A 27,956-nucleotide genomic window follows, 5' to 3' on the forward strand; every position below is an offset into this window, starting at 1 on the left:
TGGACAGTCTCCAAAAATGTCCCCTGCCCCTTTATCCTCCACACTCAGGCAGAGCAAGGAGAGATTTACAACCACCCGGGGACTGCTGCTGCGGGGCCTGTGAAACAGATGCAGGGGAATAGGGGGATGGGGTAAGGGCGCGGGGTCACCAAAACACCAGGGACGTGTCGGAGGGAGCGTGGACAGCCCGCCCTGGCTCCCAGTCTCAGCGAGGAAGGAGGGGACAGGGGGAGGAAAAGGAGAGAGGGATGAGGGAGGAGGTTAGGAGGTCGTGAGTGGGACTGGGAGCGGCTGGCTGGCCGGGTGTACGGAGGGCCTCTGATCCAGCTGTTGGGAAGACGGAAGTTGTTTCCTCCACTGGCTGTCAGGGAGGGGTATAAACAGTCCTCTGTCAGAGAGGAGGGGGGCAGACCCACATGTGCTTTTAACATCAGACATGCTCCCTGTTCCTTCTATGTAAAAAAAAAAAAAAATAAATAAAAAAAAAAAATATATATATATATATATATATATATATATATATATATATATATATACATAAAAAAATATGTGTACACATGCGTTGCGTGTGAGCTTGTGCGTGCCGTGTGCGTGCAAGAGCCCATCCATGGTCGGGAGTTTGGTGTGTGTGAGAGAGCTAAGACAGGAAGAGAGCTGGCTGCAGATGAAAGGAAAGACAGAGCAGTATGTTTTAAAGCGGCGTTATGACAACTCTAAATGTAGTGTTTGTCTACTCCCAGCCCCGGAGAAAATGGACAAGTTGGCCCAGAGTCAATCTTTGATGTTTCCTCTTTACGAGAAAACTTCTAAACTAGCACTACAATTAATGCCAGAGTCTGAATACCAGACGGCACCCTATCCCCTATGTAGTGCACTACCTTCGAACAGGGCCCATAGGCCTTCCCATTTGGGGTACAGTCAGAGGATATACACTCAGGAAAAAGAAATAAAAAAATACAGCCTCTAACGTCCATTTATGATAAAAGCATTTCTTTCACCATCTATTTGTCTATGTGAAGACATGAGGGGAAAGCCGACAAAATGTTCTTTTAAACCACCAAATTGATGTACAGATCCAGAGGAGAGTAAAAGCTTAACCTAAAGGGGCAGCCAATTCATTTGCCAACGCATTCAAACACAACGGGGCCCTTGAGAGAGCAAGAGCAGCATCAAATGGCCCCTGAGTGATTAAAGGGACAATTCGAGATCTGAAAAATAAGACAGTGGTCATCCCGCCACTTGTTCTGGTAAAACGGCTGAGGGACTGTGGATTGGCAAAAAGAGCTACAAAATCAAACGTATAGCCCCAAGCATCCTCCCATGTAAAACGCAACAGTGTGATGAAATGTTGCTCCTCAGGAATCCAGAACCCCAGTACAGGCAACAGTACATAAAACTCATGGACATGCTACGTCGCTCCATACACACGCAACAGACAAGTGCCATCTTGTCCTACGGCAGATGCTTAGGCTTCCTCTAAGAGGAGAGAGCAAACAGATAGTGTGTGTGTGTGTGTGTGCGGGGGGCAGGGGCAGGGCATTTCTGCTGTGACCTGCCGCCCAGAGCAAACACAGTAAAACCTTGCGCGCACACACACACCTAATACTCCTATAGGTCTTCCACTACCACAGGAGGAAACAGAGGAGCACTTCTCACTGAGCCTCGCTAATCACTCCAGAGGAAGAGCAGCTCAAAGGAGAGGAGGGAAGGGAGGGGGGAGAGATAAAAGGGATAGAGGGAGAAGATGTGAGATGGAGGAGTGTGTGAGGGCATTCCACGGAGCAGGTCCAGACAACCTAGAGTGCTATTGTACACACACACACACACACACACACAATACCAGTACTAAGCTCGCGGGGAGAGCTCGAAAAGTCCAAGGGGTGAAGGTGAAGAGAAGTGCGTATGGTGTGTGTGTGTGTGTGTGTGTGTGTGCACGCACGCTGGCATGTGTCTGTGTACAGGAGCACTCCGCCTGCCTGTGTGCTGTGAGACACGCGCTCTCCATCAATGTGACAAGCTGCATAAACACCCGCAACTTCCCTTTCAGGGCCACAACTTCATGGCATCTGAAAAGCAAAGGCTTATGGTTTCAGAGAGGAGGGAGACCAGAGCGGGCGGCGTTCACACGGCACATGTTCTCCCATCATGAGGAGTCAAAGGGGTGTCAGTCTGTCACAAGGCAAAAACCATAAAGGCGAGAGAGAGAGATGGGGAAGAGGGAAAGAGATAGCGAGAAGGAGAAGAAAAAAAAGAGAGATGGAAAACAGAGCAAGGGTTAAAAGAGGCACGTAGACAGAGGGAGAGTGTGTATTCTTGGGTTGTTGTAATTGAGTTGTGTATTATTGGAATTAAGGCAGCAGCCCACATCCAGTCAGTCGTCTCCTGACGGGCCTGCAGTTCCATATTAGCACTGGGCTCCTTTCCAGGGAGAGAGGAGGCGGCATCCTGCCATGCAGCTGCTCTGGCCTGTGGTGCGCTCCTCTTCTCTCCCCCTCACCCACACAAACGCACGCCCCCCCCGTACATATACACACACACACGTCGCTTCACCTCCACACACCCTGCACCACTGTTAGTACTCCTACGATTCGCCTCCTCCACACACACCTCCCCCCGTGTGAAACATGAGTGGCACTGGGCTCTACCTGTCTGCTGCGAGTAGGGGCAAATCGCTCTTAACACCAGACTGCCCCAGGGAGCAAATTTCTGCCTTTGTTAAGAGAAGTGTGCTCCCCCCGGCCCCCCCTCAAAGCATGCTGCCAGGTGAGGCTCAGGCCGCTTTTGAGCAAGAGCATTGAAATAAAGTTTCCCTGCTCTCCATGAGATGACCCCTGGCCTGGCCTAATATCTTTATGAGGGGACATCCTCTCCAGCCTTCAGATGACGAGTGTGTAACAACACAGTGTTCAGTTTCTCTCACACACACACACAGCTAAACTGGTGGGATCTCCTCCTGTCGAGTCTTGCAGGGGGAGGGGACAGACAGCACACAGGTGTGCGAGAGGAGAGGCCCACGTCGGAGTTCAGCCAAACATCACAAGACAGCCACTTGTATCATGTCTAATATCACCATTAAATACATTAGCTTGATATTTTCTATTTACCAGGAAAAATGTATTGGATCTCGTTATATCATACGTGGTTAAAGACGACCCTCAGGTGACTGTTGGATGATCGAGAGCCTCAAATTCATTTTGCCCGGGGCCTGCATTTGTCTTCGCGGGCCTGTAGTTTGGAACTAGATGGAGGGTAGAGTGGTATCCAGATGTTCACACCTTCATACCGTTCCTGTACCATATACGGTATACGGTATTACCGGCAGTGCACACAAGCGGCGCCATTTCTTTCCAAATGTAAAAATAAATAAATCATAATACACATTTTTAAGAAGCTGTAACCAAGAAACTTGATCTTGCAATCTAGCCACTAAGCTAGCAAGTTAGCGAGCCAACTGAATAGCTGGAGCCCTGAGCTGGTGATCATTTATTTGGCACATCTCAGATAGGGCTCCCGAGTGGCGCAGTGGTCTAAGGCACTGCATCTCAGTGCTAGAGGCGTCACTACAGACACCCTGGTTCGAATCCAGGCTGCATTGCAACCGGCCGTGAGTGGGATTCCCGATGGGCTGCGCATAATTTGGCTCAGTGTCGTCCGGGTTTGGCCGTCATGGTAAATAGGTATTTGTTCTTAACTTACTTGCCTAGTTAAATAAAGGTTAAATAAAAAAAGATGCTTTAGGGTGCCTCAAAATATATATGTTTATAAAAAGGTATTGAAAAATCATACCGTCGCTATTTAAAAATACCCCAGTAGACACAGTATACCGCCCAAGCCTAATTGAGGGGAGAAAAATAGCCTAACTTTATAGAGAACGCCAAACTTCCAAGTTGGACTTCGGCACTTAGTCTTGTGCCTGTGCGCTGAGCCCTATCTCAGAGCCCAGTAGAGTCTATCTGGTCATTTAGAGTGATGGGCTCCACTGCCCTTCGGAGACCTCCAGGGCAACGTCCCAAACGGCACCCGATTCCCTATATGTGGCACTACTTTTGACCAGGGCCCACAGGAAATAGAGTGCCAGATGGGACACAGCCCCCTCTGGCACACATCTAGGTCTACATTAGAGACAGACAACCAACTCCACACTGTCAGACGGCTAACCAGCACGATCCTCAACTCGTTCTTACATCTAGACTGACAACCTTACATGAATGGATTGAACCCATTTGACCTAACATAGCTCGGGTCTTTAAAAAATAAAAACGTAAGGTTGGAGCGCAGAAGAGTCGGGAAAGTTCCAATGAACGTTTGAGTTCAGGAGCACCATGGCTCAACGGGTAGTGTGGTCGATACTCGCTTGATAGTGTATCTTACATCCCTTCAGAACCCCTATCCTCCTCCTGCACAGCTTTTAATAAAGTGAAAGTACTCTGAAAATCAGCCTCGACTTCTGAAGCGTCACTCCTCCTCGGTTCCTCCGAGTGACAAGAGGACGTCGGAGGAGGACAAGCCCAGACAGGGATACTCTCTGCGGGTTGTCTGGCTTGCAGATAACCTCCCTTCCGTCTCCGCCAATATGGTGTGTGACCATTGTGTTCCCAGCCCCACCACCCTCCCTCCTCAAACACTCTGGGAAGGAGTAGGACGTCTGCATCCCAAATGGCAGCCTATTCCCTACGTAGGTCTAGGAACTCCTCTGTGAGAGAAGCAGGGGACGAAGAGAGGAGCGTCTTCTCGTTTATTCTATTCCTGTTTCCCTTCTGGTGGTTTGGTGAGAGAACATGACCCCCATAGGAGGAAGTGAAGGCAGCCCCTTTTAAACTCAACCTAACAACTGGTGTGTGTGTGTGTGTGTGTGTGTGTGTGTGTGTGTGTGTGTGTGTGTGTGTGTGTGTGTGTGTGTGTGTGTGTGTGTGTGTGTGTGTGTGTGTGTGTGTGTGTGTGTGTGTGTGTGTGTGTGTGTGTGTGTGCGTCCGTGAGTGAGGGTGTCAGAGAGAGAGAGTGTACATGTGTCAGTGCTTCCCCAAAGATTGTTTTCAGCAGCAGTGGCAAACGTAGTGGGTGGGGGGTTGTGGTCACTTCTGCTGACTTATACTTTGTATAACTTGTCACTTATCTTAAAGGCATAGTGCTGGATTCATTTATTTTTTTTAACAGTCAAATGAATTACCAGATACCATTTGAATGTCTTTTTATGCAGTTTGAAGGGAGTTGAAGGCAGTTTCATGAGCTAATGCTAGCTATGGGCAATGAAAGGAACTCTATGGAAACAGCTAGCGTTCTAGTTGTTCACATAGACTTCCAGTTATTGTGTTAATGCTAGTTTGCAGCTAGATATCCCTTTAAAAAGCAGAAATATAATTAAAAAATAAAATCAAATAAAAAACATTTTGTAGTGGCGACAACGATTTAACAGCCACAGGGCTATCGGTGAAACACGGTGTGTTTGTGAGAGTGTTGTGTGTGTGTGTGTGTGTGTGTTGAAGAAGGGTCAAACAGTCGACAGAGAGGCGTGTATGTGTGTTCAAGGCAACACCTGAATGCCAGTCTAGCCGGCAAACACAGATAGGAGGAGCCAGACACAGAAACAACCATATCATAGCTGCAAGTGGGAAGCGCCGTCAAATGCACACACCTTTAACAAACTAAACTGAGGAAGAACTAACAATAGGCTAGCGCGTGTGTTTGTGTGTGTGCCCTCATTTTTTCAACTGTGTGTGTGTCATGGTAAATGGTGTGTGTATGTGTGAGCACACGTGTGTGTTGGAAACAGAGAGGACAAGGCATTGGCAGGCTGGAAGCACGCCTCTCTCATGCTGCTCCACTAATGCACTTAGCAGGGCTTCACTGAATAAGCAGGCTACTGTAGTGTGGACGCCTCAGTCTGTCACTGCACAATAGCCTGTTATTATGGGACGCTCTCTCTGCCTACCAACAAAGAATTATCAACACGGAGCCAGTTAGCAACGATCCAAACACACACACATATATAGGCTACTGTAAACACCCACACATTTTAATACAAGTTAGCAACAACCCCAACACACACTCAACAGGCCTGGACTTGTCTTTATTGGTATAGTCCTCTGTATGACTAACGGTCAGTTTCTGGGGGGGGGGTTCAGAGCGCGTGTGTGTGTGTGTGTCACGGCCAACAGCTTATGAATTCTCTCCCAGGGTCTCCCGTTACCACGGTAGCAGGCACAAACAGACAGGAACAAGGCCTAGTGACTCATTGCAGTCCCACTGGCATACCGGAAAGAGACACACGACTGTGACTATGCCTGCTCCTCAAGGGTAGGTATCGTATTGACCAGGAGTCGAGACAGAAATTACATGGGAATACACATACGGTGCTAACAGACAGGTAATTGTGTTGACCACGAAATACACACACACACACACACACACACACACACACACACACACACACACACACACACACACACACACACACACACACACACACACACACACACACACACACACACACACACACACACACACACACACACACACACACACACACCTCTGAATATGTATGAAATCACAAACGGATACAAAATGGAGAGCTAAGCTATATCACACACCAACGCGCACACACCCACCCAAGGTGTTTTTTAATTCACACACGCCGCAACCTTTTATCTTTTCCCTTTCACTCCTAGGTCTGCATCCCAAATGGCACCATATTGCCAATCAGGGTTGCCTAGGCTACTTTGAAACAATGTAAGACTCATAAAATGAAGTAAAATGTTCAGGTTTCAAACAATTAAGTAATAAAAACTGAAATTCCTTATTTACATAAGTATTCAGACCCTTTGATATGAGACTCAAAATTGAGCTCAGGTGCTTTTTGTTTCCGTTGAGCATCCTTGAGATGTTTCTACAACTTGGAGTCCACCTGAGGTAAATTAAATTGATTGGACATGATTTGGAAAGGCACACACCTGTCTATATAAGGTCCCACAGTTGAAAGTACATGTCAGGGCAAAAACCAAGCCATGAGGCCGAAGGAATTGTCCGTAGAGCTTCGAGACAGGATTGTGTCAAGGCACCGAACTGGGGAAGGGCACCAAAAAAATGTCCGCAGCATTGGAGGTCCCCAAAAACACAGTGGCCTCCATCATTCTTAAATGGAAGAAGTTTGGAACCACCAAGACTCTTCCTAGAGATGGCCGCCCGGCAAAGCTGAGCAATCGGGAGAGAAGGCCCTTGGTCTGGGAGGTGACCAAGAACTTGATGGTCACTCTTACAGAGCTCCGGAGTTCCTCTGTGGAGATGGGAGAACCTTCCAGAATGACAACAATCTCTGCAGCACTCCACCAAAATCAGGCCTTTACGGTAGAGTGGCCAGACGGAAGCCACTCCATGATAAAATGCACATGACAGCCTGCTTGGAGTTTGCCAAAAGGCACCTAAGGACTCCTAGAACATGAGAAACAAGATTCTCTGGTCTGATGAAACCAAGATTGAACTCTTTAGCCTGAATGCCAAGCGTCACATCAGTAGGAAACCTGGCACCATCCCTACGGTGAAGCACGGTGGTGGCAGCATCACACTGTGGTGATGTTTTTCAGTGGCAGGGACTGGGAGACTAGTCAGGATCGAGGGAAAGAGGAACGAAGCAAAGTACAGAGAATCGTTGATGAAAAGCTGCTCCAGAGTGCTCAGGACCTCAGACTGGAGCGAAGGTTCACCTTCCAACAGGACAACGACCCTAAGCACACAACCAAGACAACGCAGGAGTGGCTTCCGGACAAGCCTCAATGTCTTTGAGTTGCCCAACCAGAGCCCGGACTTGAAACCGATCGAACATCTCTGGAGACCTGAAAATTGCTGTGCAGCAATGCTCCCCATCCAACCTGACAGAGCTTGAGAGGATCTGCAGAGAACAATGGGAGAAACTCCCCAAATACAAGTGTTCCAAGCTTGTAGCATCATACCCAAGAAGACTCGAGGCTGTAATCGCTTCCAAAAGGTGCTTCAACAAAGTTCTGAGCAAAGGGTCTGAATAGTTATGTAAATATGATTACTTTTTTTTTAGTAATGATCTAAAATTTCTAAAAACGTGTTTTTGCTTTGTCATTATGGGGTATTGCGTGTAGATTGGTGATATATATATATATATATATATATATATATATTTTATATTTTTTAAGCAATTTTAGAATAAAGCTGTATAACGTAACAAAATGTGAAAAAGTCTAGGGGTCTGAATACTTTCCAAAGGCACTGTATGTACACGGTATTAGTCAAAAATGTGGACACCCTACTCATTCAAGGGATTTTCTGAATTTCTTTACTATTTTCTACATTGTAAAATGAGTGTAGACATCAAAACTATGAAACATATGGAATCATGTAGTAACCAAATAAAAGTGTTAAACAAATCTAAATATATTTAATATTTGAGATTTTACAAAGTAGCCACCCTTTGCCTTGATAGCGTTGCACATTCTTGGCATGGTCTCAACCAGCTTCAAGAGATAGTCACCTGGAATGCATTTCAATTAACAGGTGTGCCTTGTTAAAAGTTCATTTGTGGAATTCAAGGCACACTTAACCAGAATCTGCAGCGATACACCATTCATCTGGTTTGCGCTTAGTGGGACTATCATTTATTTTTCAACAGGACAATGACCCAAAACACACCTCCAGGCTATGTAAGGGCTATTTGACCAAGAAGGAGAGTGATGGAGTGCTGTATCAGATGACCTGGCCTCCACAATCCCCCGACCTCAACCCAATTGAGATGGTTTGGGATGAGTTGGACTGTAGAGTGAAGGAGTGCTCAGCATCCGTGGGAACTCCTACAAGACTGTTGGAAAAGCATTCTTCTTGAAGCTGGTTGAGAGAACACCAAGAGTGTGCAAAGCTGTCATCAAGGCAAACGGTGGCTACTTTGAAGAACCTCAAAAAATATATAAAAAAAATAAATTATATATATATATATATATATATATATATATATATATATATATATATATATATATATATATATATATATATATATATAAAATAAAGTTATTCTAGTGTAGAAAATAGTAAAAATAAAGAAAAACCCTTGAATGAGTAGGCGTGTCCAAACTTTGCATATTCAGATGGGTCATATAGTGCACTACCATAGAAAAATTATACTATGACCATGTTGAAAGTTATAGAAGCACACGCACTTAGTGGCAGGCGCTGTCACTTTGCTTCCTCTGTTATCAGTGTGTGTGTGTGTGTGTGTGTGTGTGTGTGTGTGTGTGTGTGTGTGTGTGTGTGTGTGTGTGTGTGTGTGTGTGTGTGTGTGTGTGTGTGTGTGTGTGTGTGTGTGTGTGTGTGTGTGCGCAAGTCTGGGCTTGTCGACACTCCACTCAGCCGCTCCACATATTGCTGTATTTAATCAGCAGAGCTTTTTACCAGAGAGCAGGGCTGGGCTAGTCGACATGACAGGCGGCGGCCAGCACACTGTTACCTAAATACTGCTGCCAGACACTCTCTTTCCCGCTCTTTTGCTTACCACCTCCTCTCCCGAGAGCAGCAATTAAAGTCCCAAGGAGAGATGAAAGAGAGAGCGGGAGAGTATGTGTGTGAGTGTGTGTCCATACGCGCATTCACGTATCTTGAAATAGAGAGCGTGTGTGTTTGCTAAGTTCCTAAAATGTAAGGTCATGTAAAAATGTGTGTGTCCAGAATGCACATGCGTGTGGTGGGGGGGTTATACAGTAAATGAAGCTACGCAGTGGTCAGAGCGTTGTCTAAGACGTCAGTGCCACGAAGCAGACATCCCACTGTTAGCGGTCAATCCGTAGCAGTAACATACAGGGGATGGTCAAGCTCTTCCAATGTGCTGACATACGGTGAATGAGAAGACTTCACCTTTCCTTTACCACCACTGCCATCTAGTGGCGTCTGGTACGTTGCAAAACCACACGGCCGTCAAATCGGCAAAAGAGAAACGCACAGCCAAATCCATCATATTCAAAACAATATTTGTTCTTCCACTAGGTACCATAATATAAGTGATCTATTCGTTAGTAAGGCATAAACAGGAGGGATCACAAATGTGACTGTACCATTCTGGTTAAACCGAAGTGTGTGTGTGTGTGTTTTTGTGTGTGTGTGTGTGTTTTTGTGTGTGTGTGTGTGTGTGTGTGTGTAGCTGGTGTGTGTGAGGTGACTCACTGAGGTCCTCTGCCAGCTGTACTCTGCGTCCGGTGATGAGGTGAATCTTCCTCTCGTTGTCCTCACCAAAGTCCTCCAGCACCTCTTTCACGTTCTTCTCCAGGCGCCGCACTGAATATGTGAACACACACACACCACAAAATGTCAGACATCAAAGACACAGCAAACATAGACCTACACAGAGTCTACAAAACATTGCTCTCTCCATGACACAGACTGACCAGGTGAATCAAGGTTAAAGCTATGATCCCTTATTGATGTCACTTGTTATATCCACTTTAATCAGTGTAGATGAAGGGGAGGGACAGGTTAAAATAAGGATTTTTAAGCCTTGATACAATTGAGATGGATTGTGTGTGTGTGTGTGTGTGTGTGTGTGTGTGTGTGTGTGTGTGTGTGTGTGTGTGTGTGTGTGTGTGTGTGTGTGTGTGTGTGTGTGTGTGTGTGTGTGTGTGTGTGTGTGTGTGTGTGTGTGTGTGTGTGTGTGTGTGTGTGTGTGTGTGTGTGTGTCATTCAGAGGGTGAATGGGCAAGACAAAAAAAAAAAGACTTAAGTGCCTTTGAACAGGGTATGGTAGTAGGTGCCAGGAGCACCGGTTTGCGTTAAGAACGGCAAGGCTGCTGGGTTTTTGACACTTTCACACAGTTGCCCGTGTGTATCAAGAATCATCCACCACCCAAAGGACATCGAGCCAACTTGACATATATATATGCCTAGAAATATGGAGCAAGTGCTCTTTGGACAAGACAGTTGAGCTTTGATTAATTCAAATCTATATATTGTTTTTATGAGCGTTGATGTCCACTTGTTCCAATGTCTTTTTGGTCTCGTCTCCTTCGTTCCCGTCTGTGCTGGGTGCACCTTCCCATTTACACCAGATATCTATGTAATGACGAGATGCTCATGTCTCCGCCGTAACAATGGGAGTCGTCGTTCCAACGGCGGGAAGGCAAGCGACAAGCTGAGGTCCAGAATAAGTCCATACAAACACCCTGGGCTTATTTTGGACAGAGTGAAACCTCTCGCGTCACCTCTTCCTCTCTGTTCTCACACACACACACACACCCTGCCCCTCACATCAACAAAGATGAGAGATCACTTACTCTCCGACAAGCGGTTTCAACTCGCTATTTTTGCATTTGCAGTTTAGTCCAACAGAATAGATCATATGGACGCTGAAACACAGTGAGACATTATTTTAACGCAATAAAGGAGAAGTTAACCTTTCTAACAACACCCATTTTATGTCTCAACTCCTCAAATTACGTGCTGAGCCAGACACTACTAATAAAGGGAGAATCAATGAATATTGATTCTGGAAAAGCCTTCGTTTGCCACGCAGGGCATTGCGGTATCACTTAGTGCTAGCTGCATTTTAGCCTAAGACTGTTACACCAGCTGTCTATTGCACATTTATAAAAACAGACTAATCATAAAGAACAATTATATCAGAAATTGGCAAGTCATTTAACATCCTGCGAAATAAGGTAGGCCACTTGATTTCAACATCTGAACAAAGTAGACCGGCTAGCATGCTGTTCAAACAGTCGGAGATGGACAGTATGTGTTCAAAACAATTCAACTGTTCTGCCTTGTTAGCTACAAAAATAGATTCAAGTTGGCTTAACTTCAAATATAGAAAAAGATTAGCTGGCTACTCACTAGCACGTGGGCTTGTGCTCGAGAGATTGTTCGGACCTGTGTTAACTTGCAACAAGAAGTTATTCATTATTAGTGAATGTATAATGCATGGTTCTGGTTAAATCTGTACCATAAAGGGCATTTTCATAGACTTGAAAGCCATTATATTATTACATTATTAGTGGGTCTTATGGTTGGTAAAGCATACAGTACACAGAAAGTATTCAGACCCCCTTTGACTCAATCTACACACAATATACCAGAATGACAAGGCAAAAACTGGTTTAGACATGTTTGCAAATGTATAAAAAAGAAAAACAGAAAAACATTATCTACATACGTTTTCAGACCCTTTGCTATGACTCGAAATTGAGCTCAGGTGCATCCGGTTTCCACTGATCATCCTTCAGATGTTTCTACAACTTGACTGGAGTCCACCTGTGGTACAATCAATTGATTGGACATGATTTGGAAAGGCACGCACCTGTCTATACAAAGTCCCACAGTTAACAGTGCATGTTAGAGCAAAAACCAAGCCATAAGGTCGAGAGGAATTGTCAGATGATTGAAACAAATGTATTAGGAAGGGTACCAAAATATTTCTGCCGCATTCAAGGTCCCCAAAAACACAGTGGCCTCCATCATTCTTAAATGGAAGACGTTTGGAACCACCAAGACTCTTCCTAGAGCTGGCCACCTGGCCAAACTGGGCAATCGGAGGAGAAGGACCATGGTCAGGCCACTCCCACTTGGTGTTGGCCAAAAGACACCTAAAGGACTCTCAGACCATGAGAAACAAGATTATATGGTCTGATGAAACCAAGATTGAACTCTTTGGCCTGAATGCCATCGCCACGTCTGGAGGAAACATTGTAGCGTCAAACCCAAGACCATAATCGCTGCCAAAGGTGCCTCAAAAAAGTACTGAGTAAAGGGTCTGAATACTTACATAAATGTGATAGTTTATTTGTAATCATTTGCCCAAACAATACAAACCTGTTTTTGCTTTGTCATTATGGGGTATTGTGTATAGATTGATCGGGGGGGGGACAATTTAATCAATTTTAGTATAAGGCTATAACCTAACAAAATGTGGAAAGAGTCAAGGGGTCTGAATACTTTCCGAATGCACTGTATATTTATCCTAAAGTATAATTTCACAAGCTCTGAATTCAATAGATTATTGCTGTCTGTTTGAAGTGCAGTGGATTTGACCTTTAATTGTACAATCAACGTATTTCAAGATTTTTTAAAATTTTAAATGTGATATACTGTGAAGTCCATAAAAGTTTTAGACATGACTTTTAGGCCATATCGCCCAGCCCTAGCTTACAGCACATCTGGTTCCAGCATATAGCTCAGCTAATGGCAGTAGCTGCATCCCAAATGGCACCGTATTCACTATGGGCTCTGGTAAACAACTGTGCACTAGGTCAAAAGTAGGGCACTATGTAGGGAATAGGGTGCCATTTGAGACATGGGCTATAATTCTTCTGTGTCTGCTACCTAGCTCCCCAGTACACTGTAGCTCACTCAGACAGGGTCAGGCTGAGGGCAGACATTCTCCGCTCAAACTCTATGACTCAACGGACTGTTCACCGTCCCTCTCATTTGAACCAGTTCAGAGTTATAAAGCCTTCAGTTTCAGGCCGGTGGGGCCGGTATGCAGCTGCCTGCCTGAATGCTCTAGTGAGGGCTTGTGTGTTGGCAGACTGAGATGCTACATGACAATAATATTGACCATGGGTGGTTGGTTCTGCCCTGCTAAGCCCCAGTTCATTGTAGCTCAGTCTTGGATGACCCCAGCCAGTTCAGCCTAGCCCAACGTTAGCCAACTCATGATAATCAAGGTAGCCATGAAGCCTATATGCTGGCAAGGCAATCTCTGCAACGACGAACACAGGAAGTCTGTTCCACTGGTTTCCAGTTTGATTTCCACATTTTGTAACGGCTGAAATCCCAATTTCCAGCCCTATACCCCGGTCCCAGCCTACCCTCTGTGTTGGTTAGCTGCTGTCTGAGCGTGTTGGCTGTGATAAGCAGCATCCTCTGGATCCTCCAAAACAGCACTACGTCATTGCACTCCAGCTATGGAAGAAGATGAGATAGAGAAGTGGGTAGAAGTGACACGCATGGTTTTTACTGCAGGCAGGGGAAAGGGGGTAGTGTCGATCGATGGACAATGTACTACAGTCCAAAAGGTGCGTTCAACAAGGGAAATAGTTCTCAAACTTTTTCTAACATACAATGACACGTTCCGTTTATTTCGTGCTAACTGCAGCGTCAATGCATCAATGCTGCGTAATAAATTCTGCACTCAAACTGTTCTCATTATGTCATGCAATTTTTTACTGAACACGTGTGCAACAGCAGTTCAACATTCACCTTTTGCTTCCACTTCTGGCAAATCTACGCATACAATTTGATGCATACGTTGGATATATTCAACATATGCACCACACAGAACAGCCTCTGCAACGCTGCAAGGGAAACGGCAGATTCCATTGGAAATGAACGACCTTCTGATTTAGGCTATTATATCGAGTAAGAATGAATAATCCTTACAAAAATGAGCTATTTGTGCCTTCACCGTAACATTTTGGAACGTTCATTCAAATCAAATCCTTCAACTTAAAACTGTTACTATGGTAACATGTTCGCCGAAACGGAAGCCTTGTTGAATTCACCTCAATATGTCTCTGAAATCTTAGTTGAGAACAGCTACCTCTGGCAGCTTGCCTTGGAGCCGAGGTCACTTACCTCCGAGTCGACAAAGTGTCTCTGGTAGTAGTAGAAGCCTCGTCTACACAGGTTACAGTGCTGCAGGGCCTTCTGCAGGAAGTGACGCCTGTACAGTTGGTGCCACGTGTCCTTGATCTGGAACACAGGAAGTAGTAGAGGGCCAGAATGCGAGAGGGACAGGCTATGCTTCATGGTGTCTTGGGATGTGGGATAGGTTGTGTGTGTGCGCGCATCTAGATTCTATTTGATTTTAAATTAACCCTTATTTTACCAGGTAAGTTGACTCAGAACACATTCTCATTTACAGCAACGACCTGGGGAATAGTTACAGGGGATGACGAATGAGCCAATTGTAAACGGGGGGATGATTAGGTGGCCATGATGGTATGAAGGACAGATTGGGAATTGATATACTTGTGTCTTTGAGTACTCATCTCCTCTGTCAGCAGTGATCTGAAAACACAATACGACTTCCACCTGCCCAGTTCCTCAATAAATGCATATGTACTTATTGCAAAGTTATTACATGCATTCCTCCACTGGAGTTTCTAAGACTAAGAAAATGTGACCAGAGTTGGTCTCCCTCACCAGGGCAGGGTCCACCTCCACCCCTCGGCCCTCCAGGTTCTTGCGGACGGTGGTGACCTCGTCGTTGGCCAGGTAGGCCGTGTGGTCCTCGTGGAGTTTCAGCAGGCGCTCCAGCTCGTTTCGGGTCTCGTTGCGGGTGTGCTGCTCGGGCGAGCGGTTCTTCCAGCTCATCCAGCGCTGCTTCCAGTCAGGACCCACCATGTCATTTATCACAGAGTCCGCTAGGAGACACACAGAGGTTGTGAGATCGTAGTATTAGAGGTAGTGTAGAAGCAGACAGGTGCACAGAGGGAGGGAGGGAGATTAGGGTTGTCACGATACCAGTAGCACAACCCTCGGAAGTATCGTGGTAAGAAAAAAACACGAAGCGGATTTCATATCTTGAGGAAAACAGTCCCGGAGTTAGAAACAAACAGCATTATGTTGTCACCTAGAGTCACATTTGTTTTAATTGGCGAGCTACAGCAACAATTTTAATAGGACCATGAGAGTTTAGTCTAAATCCTGTTTCCTTTTTTCGCCACGGAAAATCTGGTGTCGTGGTACAGCAATTCTGGTATCATGACAACCCTAACAGAGAGAGACCGCTGCAGAGAGAGGGAAACATACACACAGCAGCAACACAGGCAGGGAAAGATCAAGGAAGAGGTTGATTGTAAAGGCAGTAAGCCACGGTGAAGGTGGGTGTGTGACCTACTGTCTTTGAGGCGTGCCTGCAGGGTCTCCTCCATGAACTGGATGGCCGCGTCCCACTGGGGCTTGTCTGTGATGGAGCGGTCCTCCAGAGCATTGTGCTGGATCACCCTCTGACAACCCACACAAACAGGAGAAAGGACATTACGCACAAGGGGAGACAGGAAACCTGGGCGTATAATGTTTGCCTGCTGTATGGGGTTGAATATGCGAAAGAGTAAAGAGTATTGCGATGTCAGTCTTTTTACTGTGTGTGTGTGTGTGTGTGTCCATGTTTAAGTACCAGGCTGTCCATGGCCCTCTCGTTCCACTTGTGCCTCTTGATGCTCTCATCCTTCACCGCCTCCTTGAGCTTGTCAAAGATGTCATCCTGGTCCTTCCCTTTATACTCGGCCATAAAGCGGGCGAACTCCTCCTGCAGCGTCTCCCAGGCGACCTGGAGGGGACGGACAGAGGAGAGGATCGGGCCTCGTATCAACACAGCACCATGGCCGGCTACAGAGACAATGCCACAGTATTTGCATACCATTAATGTCATACCAATCAGAACGGTCACAGACATAGTGATTGCGAGGAAGATGCGTATTTGGAACAAAAAGGACATTGACAACCACAGTAAAACCATCCATCGCCAATAATAATAATACATTTGTTTCCATCATCTGAAATGATCACAACAGAGAGTCCTGACGAGACACAAACAATTCCTTATGACATTTACAGTGCATTTGGAAAGTATTTCGACCCCTTGACTTTATCCACATTTTGTTACAGCCTTATTCCAAAATGGATTACAAGTCCCCCCCCTCATCAATCTACACACAATACCCTATAATGAGTAAGCAAAAACAGGTTTTTAAAAATGACCGCAAATGTATAAACATTTTTTTTATTTTTTTTACTTTACTCGGTACTTTGTTTGAAGCACCGTTGGCAGCGATTACAAACCTCGAGTGTTCTTGGATATGACTGTATTTGGGGAGTTCCTCCCAATCTTGTACTGATGTGCCATTCTTCTCTGCAGATCCTCAATCTCGGTCAGGTTGGATGGGGACAGCTATTTTCAGGTCTCTCCAGAGATGGTTGATCGGAATCAAGTCCGGGCAACCCAAGGACATTGAGTCTTGTCCCGAAGCCACTCCTGCTTTGTCTTGGTTATGCGTTTAGGGTCATTGTCCTGTTGGAAGGTGAATCTTCGCTCCAGTCTGAGGTCCTGAGCGCTCTGGAGCAGGTTTTCGTCAAGGATCTCTGTACTTTGCTTCGTTCTTCTTTCCCTCGATCCTGACTAGTCTCCCAGTTCCAGGAGGCTGAAAAACATCCCCACACCATGATGCTGCCACCACCACCATGCTTCACAGTAGGGAAGGTGCCAGGTTTCCTCCAGACGTGATGCTTAGCAATCAAGCCAAAGAGTTTTATTAGATCAGAGAATCTTGTTTCTCATGGCCTGAGAGTCCTTTAGGTGACTTTTGGCTAACTCCAAGCGGGCTGTCATGTGCATTTCACTGAGGAGTGGATTCCGTCTGGCCCCTCTACCATAAAGGGCTGAAAGGTGGAGTGCCGCAGAGATGATTGTCCTTCTGAAAGGTTCTCCCATCTCCACAGAGGAACTCAGGAACTCTGTCAGAGTGACCATCAGGTCCTTGGTCACCTCTCTGACCAAGGCCCTTCTCCCCGGTTGCTCAGTTGGCCGGGCGGCCAACTCTAGGAAGAGTGGTTCCAAACTTCTTCCATTTGAGAATGGTGGAGGCCACGGTGTTCTTGGGGATATTCAGTGCTGCAGAAATGCTTTGCTACCCTTCCCCAGATCTATCAACACAATCCTGTCTCAGAGCTCTACAGACAATTCCTTTGACCTCATGGCTTGGTTTTGCTCTGACATGCACTGTCAACTGTGGGACTTTATATAGACAGGTGTGTGCCTTTCCAAATCATGTCCAATCAATTGAATTTACCACAGGTGGACTCCAAGTTGTAGAAACATCTCAAGGATGACCAATGGAAACAGGATGCACCTGAGCTCAACTTCGTGTCTCATAGCAAAAAGTCTGAATACTTATGTAAATAAGTTGTTTCTTATTTTTAATACATTTGCAAAACATTCTAAAAAAACAGTTTTGCTTTGTCATTATGGGGTATTGTGCGTAGATTGATGAGGGAATATGTTTATTTAATCCATTTTAGAACAAGGCTGTAACGTAACAAAGTGTGTAAAAGGGGAAGAGGTCTGAATACTTTCCAAATGCACTGTAGCTCCACAGCCATGAAGAGATGTAAAGAGATGGAGGGAGCAGCAGTCTAACTCTACCTCTAATGCCTTGTGAGGCAGCTGCTTGTCCGTCCACTGTTTGAGCTTGATGTCCACGGTGGTGTTGAAGGTGCCAGAGTTCATGGTCTGGGCTGCCGGCAGGTAGATGTTCTCGATGACGTGTGTGGACACGCGCTCCCACAGCTTCTTCTGTAGGATGGCCTCCCTGCAGGGGCAAAGGGCAGACGGGGCGAAATACAACCTAGTGAGCGCTTTGTGGTTGGACACCGCTTTGGAGACAACACTATGCGGGTGCATCCCAAAATGACACCCTATTTCTTATACAATGCTCTACTTTTGGTCAAAAGTAGTGTACTAGATAGGGAACAGAATGCCCTTTGAGACAAATCCCCATGAAAGCTCAGCAGCTTGTTAACTAAAGCTGGGCTCTTTATCGGACCAGGACTGTATGACAATGGGACAAACCCCTACTCAATCCCCCTGGGCTGCTGGTGAAGACTCATTTATCACAAAACACACACACACACACACTCATATTTCATACATAACCCTTTGTTTTTGCTCCCAGCTCCACTCGTATCAATACAACACACTTCTCAGACGCTTCGATTGCATTGCTGGCTAACAGGGCCATCTTGGCTCCCCCACCAACCCCAGTCGCACCGTAGCCCATTCATCAGGCCATTGATCCAGTGCTACAGATGGGGCTCGGAGGGGCTCTTAGCCTCTCACCAACCACTGGACATCCATCTCATTTAGCCTACTGTTAACCTCTGGGTGGGGGGGAGGGGGCAACACACATACACACAAACAGGCGCACACACACTAGCCACCTGCACCATTCAGAGCTTCGACAGACAAAGTTGTCTAAGGGCCCCGGAATTTCTGAATTCATTTAAAGACCCTTTTTATGAAGCATATAAAGTTGTTGGCCATATTATTTTAATAACTTAAAAAACTAAATAATGTGCATAAATCTGTAGGTAATAAAACATCATTTGAAGGGCTACATTTTCACCACGGCAAACACTCACCAGTGTTTCGGTGTGACTTGACTCAAGCTAATAACTTCATCCAAGATTTCGTTCTTGGCTTTTTCGAAGAGTTCATTCTGGAGGATAAGATGAACAGAAAACTCATGATTAGCTGGTGGAATCTGGCACGGTTGACCATTCTCTCAAAATGTCAGGAAAAACCTAGACATGAAAACTGGACTGGTAAAGGACATTGTGGACAGAAGCAGACAGAGTACTAACTAGACTAGAGTTACCTATAATTAAGTAAAACAATATATAGGCCTAAAGAAATATAATAGTACACAAGACATACATACATTTTTTTATTTTTTTTTATTTCACCTTTATTTAACCAGGTAGGCAAGTTGAGAACAAGTTCTCATTTACAATTGCGACCTGGCCAAGATAAAGCAAAGCAGTTCGACAGATACAACGACACAGAGTTACACATGGAGTAAAACAAACATACAGTCAATAATACAGTATAAACAAGTCTATATACAATGTGAGCAAATGAGGTGAGAAGGGAGGTAAAGGCAAAAAAGGCCATGGTGGCAAAGTAAATACAATATAGCAAGTAAAACACTGGAATGGTAGTTTTGCAATGGAAGAATGTGCAAAGTAGACATAAAAATAATGGGGTGCAAAGGAGCAAAATAAATAAATAAATTAAATACAGTTGGGAAAGAGGTAGTTGCTTGGGCTAAATTATAGGTGGGCTATGTACAGGTGCAGTAATCTGTAAGATGCTCTGACAGTTGGTGCTTAAAGCTAGTGAGGGAGATAAGTGTTTCCAGTTTCAGAGATTTTTGCAGTTCGTTCCAGTCACTGGCAGCAGAGAACTGGAAGGAGAGACGGCCAAAGAAAGAATTGGTTTTGGGGGTGACCAGAGAGATATACCTGCTGGAGCGTGTGCTACAGGTGGGAGATGCTATGGTGACCAGCAAGCTGAGATAAGGGGGGACTTTACCTAGCAGGGTATTGTAGATGACATGGAGCCAGTGGGTTTGGCGACGAGTATGAAGCGAGGGCCAGCCAACGAGAGCGTACAGGTCGCAATGGTGGGTAGTATATGGGGCTTTGGTGACAAAACGGATTGCACTGTGATAGACTGCATCCAATTTGTTGAGTAGGGTATTGGAGGCTATTTTGTAAATGACATCGCCAAAGTCGAGGATTGGTAGGATGGTCAGTTTTACACGGGTATGTTTGGCAGCATGAGTGAAGGATGCTTTGTTGCGAAATAGGAAGCCAATTCTAGATTTAACTTTGGATTGGAGATGCATACATACATACATATATTTGTACAGTGTATTTGGAAAGTATTGAGACCCCTTGACTTTTTGTTACGTTACAGCCTTATTCTAAAATTGACTGGATTAAACAAAGTTCTCATCAATCTACACACAATACCCCATAATAACAAAGCATAAACATGTTCATTTTTTTAGCAAATTTATAAAAAATAGAATTTAAAAAAAAGCTACTCATTCAAGGGACTTTAAAATGTTTACTATTTTCTACATTGTAGAATAATAGTGAAGACATCAAAACTATGAAATAACACATAAGGAATCATGTAGTAAACCTAAATATATTTCATATTTCAGGGTCTTCAAAGTAGCCACACTTTGCCTTGACAGCTTCGCACTCTTGGCATTCTCTCAACCAGCTTAATGAGGTAGTCACCTGGAATGTATTTCAATTAACAGGTGTGTCTTGTCAAAAGTTAAGGAAAGAAAGAAATTCCACAAATTATTGCATTTGAGCCAATCAGTTGTGTTGTGACAAGGTTTGGTTAGTATACAGGAGATGCCATGAGGTTGAAGGAATTGTCCATAGAGCTCCGAGACAGGATTGTGACTAGGCACAGATCTGGGGAAGGGTAACAAAAAATGTCTGCAGCATTGAAAGTCCAAGAACACAGTGGCCTCCATTATTCTTAAATGGAAGAAGTTTGGAACCACCAAGACTCTTTCTAGAGCTGGCCAAACTGAGCAATTGTGGGAGAAGGGCCTTGGTCAGGGAGAACCCAATGGTCACTCTGAAAGAGCTCCAAAGTTCCTCTGTGGAGATGGGAGAAACTTCCAGAAGGACAACCATCTCTGCAGCACTCCATCAGTCAGGCATTTATGGTAGAGTGGCTAGACGTGCCTTTTAATGAGGAATAGCTTCCATGACAGCCCACTTGGAGTATGCCAAAAGGCATCAAAAGACGAGAAACATCAGACCAGGTCTGATGAAACCAAAATTGAACTCATTGGCCTGAATACCAAGCGTCACGTCTACAGGAAACCTTGCACTCCCCTTACGTTGAAGCATGGTGGAGGCAACATCACACTGTGGTGATGTTTTTCAGTGGAAGGGACTGGGAGACTAGTCAGGATCGAGAGAAAGATGAACGGAGCATAGTACAGAGAGATCCTTGATGAAAACCTTCTTCAGAGCACTCAGGACCTCAGACTAGGTTGAAGTTTCACTTTCCAACAGGACAACAACCCTAAGCACACACCCAAGACAACGCAGGAGTGGCTTCGGGGCAAGTCTCTGAATGTCTTTGAGTGACCCAGCCAGCCAGAGCCGGGACTTGAACCCGAAGATATGCAGAGAATGAGAGAACCTCCCCAAATACAGTTGTGCCAAACTTGTAGCGTCACACCCAAGAAGACTCGAGGCTGTAATGGCTGCCGGACGTGCTTCAACAAAGTACTGAGTAAAGGGCCTGAATACTTATGTAAATGTGATATTTCAGTTTTGTATTCTTAAATACATTTTATTTTTTTTATAGAAAACTGTTTTTGCTTTGTCATTTTGGGGTACTGTGTGTAGATTGGTGAGGGAAAAAGACAATTGAATCAATTTTAGAATAAGGCTGTAACGTACCAAAAGTCAGGGGGTCTGAATACTTTCCGAATGTGTGTGTGTGTGTGTGTGTGTGTGTGTGTGTGTGTGTGTGTGTGTGTGTGTGTGTGTGTGTGTGTGTGTGTGTGTGTGTGTGTGTGTGTGTGTGTGTGTGTGTGTGTGTGTGTGTGTGTGTGTGTGTGTGTGTGTGAGATATATATATATATATATAAAAAAAATCATTTTTTTATATGTGGGGATATATGTATATATCGATGGTCCTTACCCTGTCCAGCTCTCGCAGACGGGGGTAGTTGTTCTTCCACTCTGTCTCCAGGTTGAAGCGGGACGCTGATGGACGAGAGGACAGACAGTTCTTTGTCATAGTACAGGCTAACTCAAATAATATATACACCATGCTAGGGCTATCCCAGACTAAAAAAAAAATCTTGGTCGACTCGATTGGTCGAAATATTTGAGGTAAATCAACTACACGTAGGCTACTAAGCTTCTCTGATGCTTTAACCACTGCGATCAAAAACAAAGACAGACAAATCACAAGAGGGAGTCAGAGATCAATATAATTATATAAAAAATATATATATTCCGAACCAGCTCCCGCTGCTGCTGGCCTTCACAGATTCTACTGTTATACTCCTGAAGTTACCAGTAAGACAACACCGGCGGTCGACAACCTTTTCCATTTGAAGTGCCAAGCTATTGTACCATTTCTACTGATCTGCGTTGCGTGCTGATTTTCATATGCACACTTTGGTGGAACAGTTGAATTTAATTTAGAACAAAATGATATGTAAAAGAAAATGATACAATCTAAAAAGTAACTTCTATTGCAATTGCAAATACGTAAAAAGAGCCTACATAAAGCCAACAAATAAAAACATTGCAGCCCGCAGGTAGAAAACATCCTGATACACACAACCCATAAATCGCGTAGGCCATGCATGGCCCTTCTGCAAGTTACTTGAAACATTGTATCAACTATTAACTTGGTCAGGCCTAAGCTAGTGCTAGCCAACTTGCAACATTGTTGAAAATATTCTGGGCCCTCAGAGTTTCCTGAGTCAAGGGATAAGACGTAAATCAGGTAGATCATGTTATGTTTCCACCGGATCAGAGCATGACATTTTATACCCTGCTGAGTGGTTATCGAAAGGGAGAGAGCTGGGAAGATTGTTTACTTGCAATTTGAGGCGAAGAAAACATTTATTTGAGAAGCTATAGAGTGATGGTGAGTTAAGACCATCAGAAACGGTATCAAATCCCCGAATGGGCACATGTATAAGCCTACATTTGCGTGCAGGCCTGGTAGCCTAGGCCTACTTCTGTGTGTAATCAGGGGTGTGTCCTTACTCCAGATTCTCAGGAGCACTCCAAACCTTAAACAATGAATACAATTGCCAACTCGTAAAAGGAGTAATAATGTAATAAGACTGTAATAATAAATTGAACGCACTAAAATAAATTACCGGAACCAAACAAACATTGTAGGTTAGAAATGGTAATTAAATGTACAACTGGTGAGCCATACCCGTGGCCTCCGCAATGGATTAGTCCACTCATACAGGCGTGAATCAGACGGGTGTATCACGTGCCATCATTTTTTTACAATGTATTTGCCACTGCTTGACAACAACAAAAAATCTTGGTCGACCAACAGCCTATGGACCAAACAATCAACCAGTTGACTAAATGGGGCAGCCCAACACCATGCATATAGCGGATGCTTTTATCCAAAGCGACTTTCAGTCAAATGCGCATACATTCTTATTTATTTATTTTTTCTTTTTTACATATGGTTGGTCCCAGGAATTGAATCCACTATCCTGGTGTTGCAAGCGCCATTCTCTACCAACTGAGCTATCGAAGACAAAAGGACACAGGACAAATATCCCCTTAATCAAAGAATGGATTTAGATCTGGGGCACCAGGTGGGTGTAATTAATTATCAGGTACAACAGAAAACCAGAAGTTTGGTCAAGGCTACTGTTGACTGCGAAGATGGTATTTTTAATAGCACTATAACAAAAGTTGGATGCAGGCTACTGTGTGCCATTCAGTTAGGATGCAATTTTGGAACTTACATTTATTTATAAACATTTGTTTTATCATGATTATTATTGCATAGCATTATTATTGTAGGCATATTTCTTAATCTAAACCAGTTCTTTAAATATGCAAAAAATTGTTTTGTTTCATTCTGTTTAGATATTTCTGCTGAATACATTTTTAAATTACATTTACATTACATTTAAATCATTTAGCAGACGCTCTTATCCAGAGCGACTTACAAATTGGTGCATTCACCTTATGACATCCAGTGGAACAGTCACTTTACAATAGTGCATCTAAATCTTAAGGGGGGGGGGGTGAGAAGGATTACTTATCCTATCCTAGGTATTCCTTAAAGAGGTGGGGTTTCAGGTGTCTCCGGAAGGTGGTGATTGACTCCGCTGTCCTGGCGTCGTGAGGGAGTTTGTTCCACCATTGGGGGGGCCAGAGCAGCGAACAGTTTCGACTGGGCTATTAAATTGTGTGCTCCGTATTTATACTGAACAAAAATAAACGCAACATGAAACGATTTCAAATATTTTACTGAGTTACAGTTCATATAAAGGAAGTCAAGTCAATTTAAATTAATTAATTAGCCCCTAACCTATGGAGATCACATGACTGGGCAAGGGCGCAGCCATGGGTGGAGCCCAGCCCACCGAGTGGGGAGCCAGGCTCAGCCAATCAGAATGAGTTTTTCTCCCTCAAAAAAAGGGCTTTATTACAGACAGAAATAAGCTTCAGCACCACATCAAACGATCCCACATGTGAAGAAGCCAGATGTGGAGGTCCTGGGCAGACGTAGTTACACGTGGTCTGTTGTTATAAGGACGGTTAGACATACTGACAAATTCTCTAAAACGACATTGGAGGCGGTATATTGTAGAGAAACAAACATTAAATTATCTGGCAACAGATCTGGTAGGCAACTCCTGCAGTCAGCATGTCAATTGCATGCTCCCTCAACAGTTGAGACATCTGTGGCATTGTGTTGTGTGACAAAACTGCACATTTTAGAGAGGCCTTTTATTGTCCCCAGTGCAAGGTGCACCTATGTAATGAACATGATAATCAGATCCTTGATATGCCACACCTGTCAGGTGGATGGATTATCTTGGCAAAGGATAAATGCTAACAAACAGGAATGTAAGCAAATTTGTGCAAATTTGTGTATTTTAGAAAAATAAGCTTCTCTTTTTTTGCATTTCTGGGACAATTTCTGGGATCTTTTATTTCAGCCAATGAAAAATGGGGAAAAACACTTTACATTTTTGTTCAGTATACCTTCAGTATGCATACCTTCAGTAATCATATGGACGTCCAGTAAATTATTAAATGTCCGGTAAATTAAAATCTTCCCGGTCACGTTGTCCGGAGCCAAATATTTTGAACGGAAACACTGACACACACACACACTCCCCGACATACACACTCCCCATTGTCCCTCTCCTCTCCCTACACAATGAAGATGTCGCTAATTGCCCGTGGGTGGGTTATTGGGCCAGAGTGGCGCCAGACACTGGGCCTGTGAGGATGGTTTTTGACGTGCAGCAGATCAATACGCCACACAATGGGAAGGAGAGCCACACCACAGCCAGAGGGCAATAAATCTAGTCCCTGCTGCTACTGTTAGTGAGGACCACCGGCTGTCTGGGATAATTGCGGCTGGGAAGCATTGCCGTTCGAGGGGAGAAGTGTGGCAGGGTATTCGGGAGCAGGAGGGGGGAGCAAGTAGAAAGGAAAAGTGTGCATCGCTCACTAACAAAAGGTGGGTGGTGGTGGTCAGCCATGGCTGTAAGAGACGAGGACAGGAGTGTCAAACTCATTCCATGGATGGCAGAGTGCTTGTCCAATTAAGACCTACACAACCAGCTGAGGGGAGTTCCTAACTAATAAGTGACTTAAAAAAGGTCCAGGCACCACAGGCTGAAATTATAGTTTTGCATCTACCTGTCAATTTTGAGATTTTTGTATTTTGGTCCATTAATATTAGTATTTTCAAAAAGTGAAACAAAATGTTTATAAAAAAAATAAATAATGAAAATGTATATTTTATTTCGATTATCATTACTACCGTCATCAACATTAATACATTTTAACCACTTTGGACGATGAGTAGGTGGGTGAGGCGGGACTTTCTTGCACAAAGCAGTTTGGATGAAATAATTGAATAGTGCCTTGAGAAAGTATTCATACCCCGTAACTTATTCCACATCGTTGTTGTTTTACAGCCTGAACTCAAAATTGATTCAATATATGTTGTTTTCCCCCTCACCAATATACACATTTTAAATACAGAAATATGCAATTTACATAAGTATTCACACCCCTGAGTCAATACACATTAGAATCACCTTTGGCAGCAATTACAGGTGTGAGTCTTTGAGTAAGTCTAAGAGGTTTGCACACCTGGATCATATAATTTTGCACATTATTCTTAAAACAAAAATGTTAAGCTCTGTCAAGTTAGTTGTTGATCATTGCTAGAAATCCATTTTCAAATCTTGCCATAGATTTTCAAGCTGATTGAAGTCAAAATTGTAACTAGGCCACTCAGGAACATTCAATGTCGCCTTGGTAAGACAACTCCAGTGTATAATTAGCCTTGTGTTTTAGGTTATTGTCCTGCTGACAGGTGAATGTCTCCCGGTGTCTGTTGAATACCAGGTTTTCCTCTAGGATTTTGCCGGTGCTTAGCTCTATTCCGTTTCTTTTTACCCTAAAAAAAGAACTCCCTAGTCCTTGTCGATGACAAGCATACCCATAACATGATGCAGCCACCACCATGGTTGAAAATATGGAGAGTGATACTCGGGGATGTGCTGGATTTGCCACAAACATAAAACTTTGTATTCAGTACAGTTAATTTCTTTGCAGCTTTTCTTTAGTGCTTTATTGTAAACAGGATGCCTGTTTTAGAACACTTTTGTATTCTGTACAGGCTTCCTTTTCACTCTGTAATTGTTAGTATTGTGGAGTAACTATAATGTTCTTTATCCATCCTAAGTTTCGTCTTATCACAGCCATTAAACTCGAACTGTTTTAAAGTCACCATTGGCGTCATGGTGAAATCACTGAGTGGTTTCCTTCCTCTCCGGCAACTGAGTCAGGAAGGATGCCTGTATCTTTGTAGTGACTGGGTGTATTAATACACCATCCAAAGTGTAATTAAAAACTTCATCATGCTCAAAGGGATATTCACTTCTGTTTATTTTTTATCCCATCTATCAATAGGTGGCCTTATTTGTGAGGCATTGGCTAAACTCCCTGGTCTTTGTGGTTGAATCTGTGTTTGAAATTCACTGCTCAACTGAGGGACCTTCCAGATAATTGTATGTGTGGGGTACAGAGAGGAGGTAGTCATTCACAAATCATGATAAACAAGATTACCGTTTAATCACGTTTTAATCTAGATACTGTTCTTTGGGAAAAATGCACCAAAAAAAGCATTTTTACATATTTAGTATTTTACAGATCGATTAGAAATATTTATCCACAACCTACTTTGGACAAGCCTAGTCCTGGAGTGTCCTAAAAAAAATACTGAAACATTTAGGCTGACTTCTTCCAGTGTTCGGAAAAATGGATTTGCACAATATGCAAATACATAATGAGAAGTTGTCTCATTTGCATATGTCAAAATATTTGTAAAAAATTGTATTACAAAAAAGTATTAGATTTCTGTGTACATTCAACTGGTAAAAGCTGACTGTGATATGATTAAGGGGAAAAAAATACCCTATTAGCATGTGGTGCCTGCCTGGCCTTAATTCAATAAATCAAGTACAAGGGAGGATTGAAAACCCGCAGACATTTGACCCTCCGTGGAATGAGAGTGACACATGGCGGCTAGGAGGAAGATGCCTAGATGGCCTATCGGGAAGGAAAAGAAGGTGGCCATTGAAGCCTTTGGCGCCTCATATAGA

At 44.1% G+C, this 27,956-nt stretch overlaps 1 protein-coding gene across 10 annotated transcripts in view; it reads right to left on the bottom strand.

Annotated features, from left to right (window-relative positions):
* Positions 1 to 27,956, bottom strand: part of LOC123997423 (dynamin-like 120 kDa protein, mitochondrial) — a 62,085-nt gene that overhangs the window by 12,626 nt on the left and 21,503 nt on the right. For all 10 annotated transcript variants that reach the window (XM_046301629.1, XM_046301628.1, XM_046301623.1 and 7 more), the window contains 9 exons: positions 22,247 to 22,311; positions 19,138 to 19,214; positions 18,143 to 18,308; positions 16,118 to 16,270; positions 15,839 to 15,947; positions 15,142 to 15,362; positions 14,572 to 14,688; positions 13,806 to 13,899; positions 10,171 to 10,281 (listed from right to left, as the gene is read on the bottom strand). In XM_046301629.1, the coding sequence (XP_046157585.1) occupies positions 10,171 to 10,281; positions 13,806 to 13,899; positions 14,572 to 14,688; positions 15,142 to 15,362; positions 15,839 to 15,947; positions 16,118 to 16,270; positions 18,143 to 18,308; positions 19,138 to 19,214; positions 22,247 to 22,311 (1,113 nt within the window). The remainder of the gene's footprint in view (positions 1 to 10,170; positions 10,282 to 13,805; positions 13,900 to 14,571; positions 14,689 to 15,141; positions 15,363 to 15,838; positions 15,948 to 16,117; positions 16,271 to 18,142; positions 18,309 to 19,137; positions 19,215 to 22,246; positions 22,312 to 27,956) is intronic.

The sequence above is a fragment of the Oncorhynchus gorbuscha genome, linkage group LG15 (assembly GCF_021184085.1).
Source record: "Oncorhynchus gorbuscha isolate QuinsamMale2020 ecotype Even-year linkage group LG15, OgorEven_v1.0, whole genome shotgun sequence".
In the NCBI taxonomy this organism is placed as follows: domain Eukaryota; kingdom Metazoa; phylum Chordata; class Actinopteri; order Salmoniformes; family Salmonidae; genus Oncorhynchus; species Oncorhynchus gorbuscha.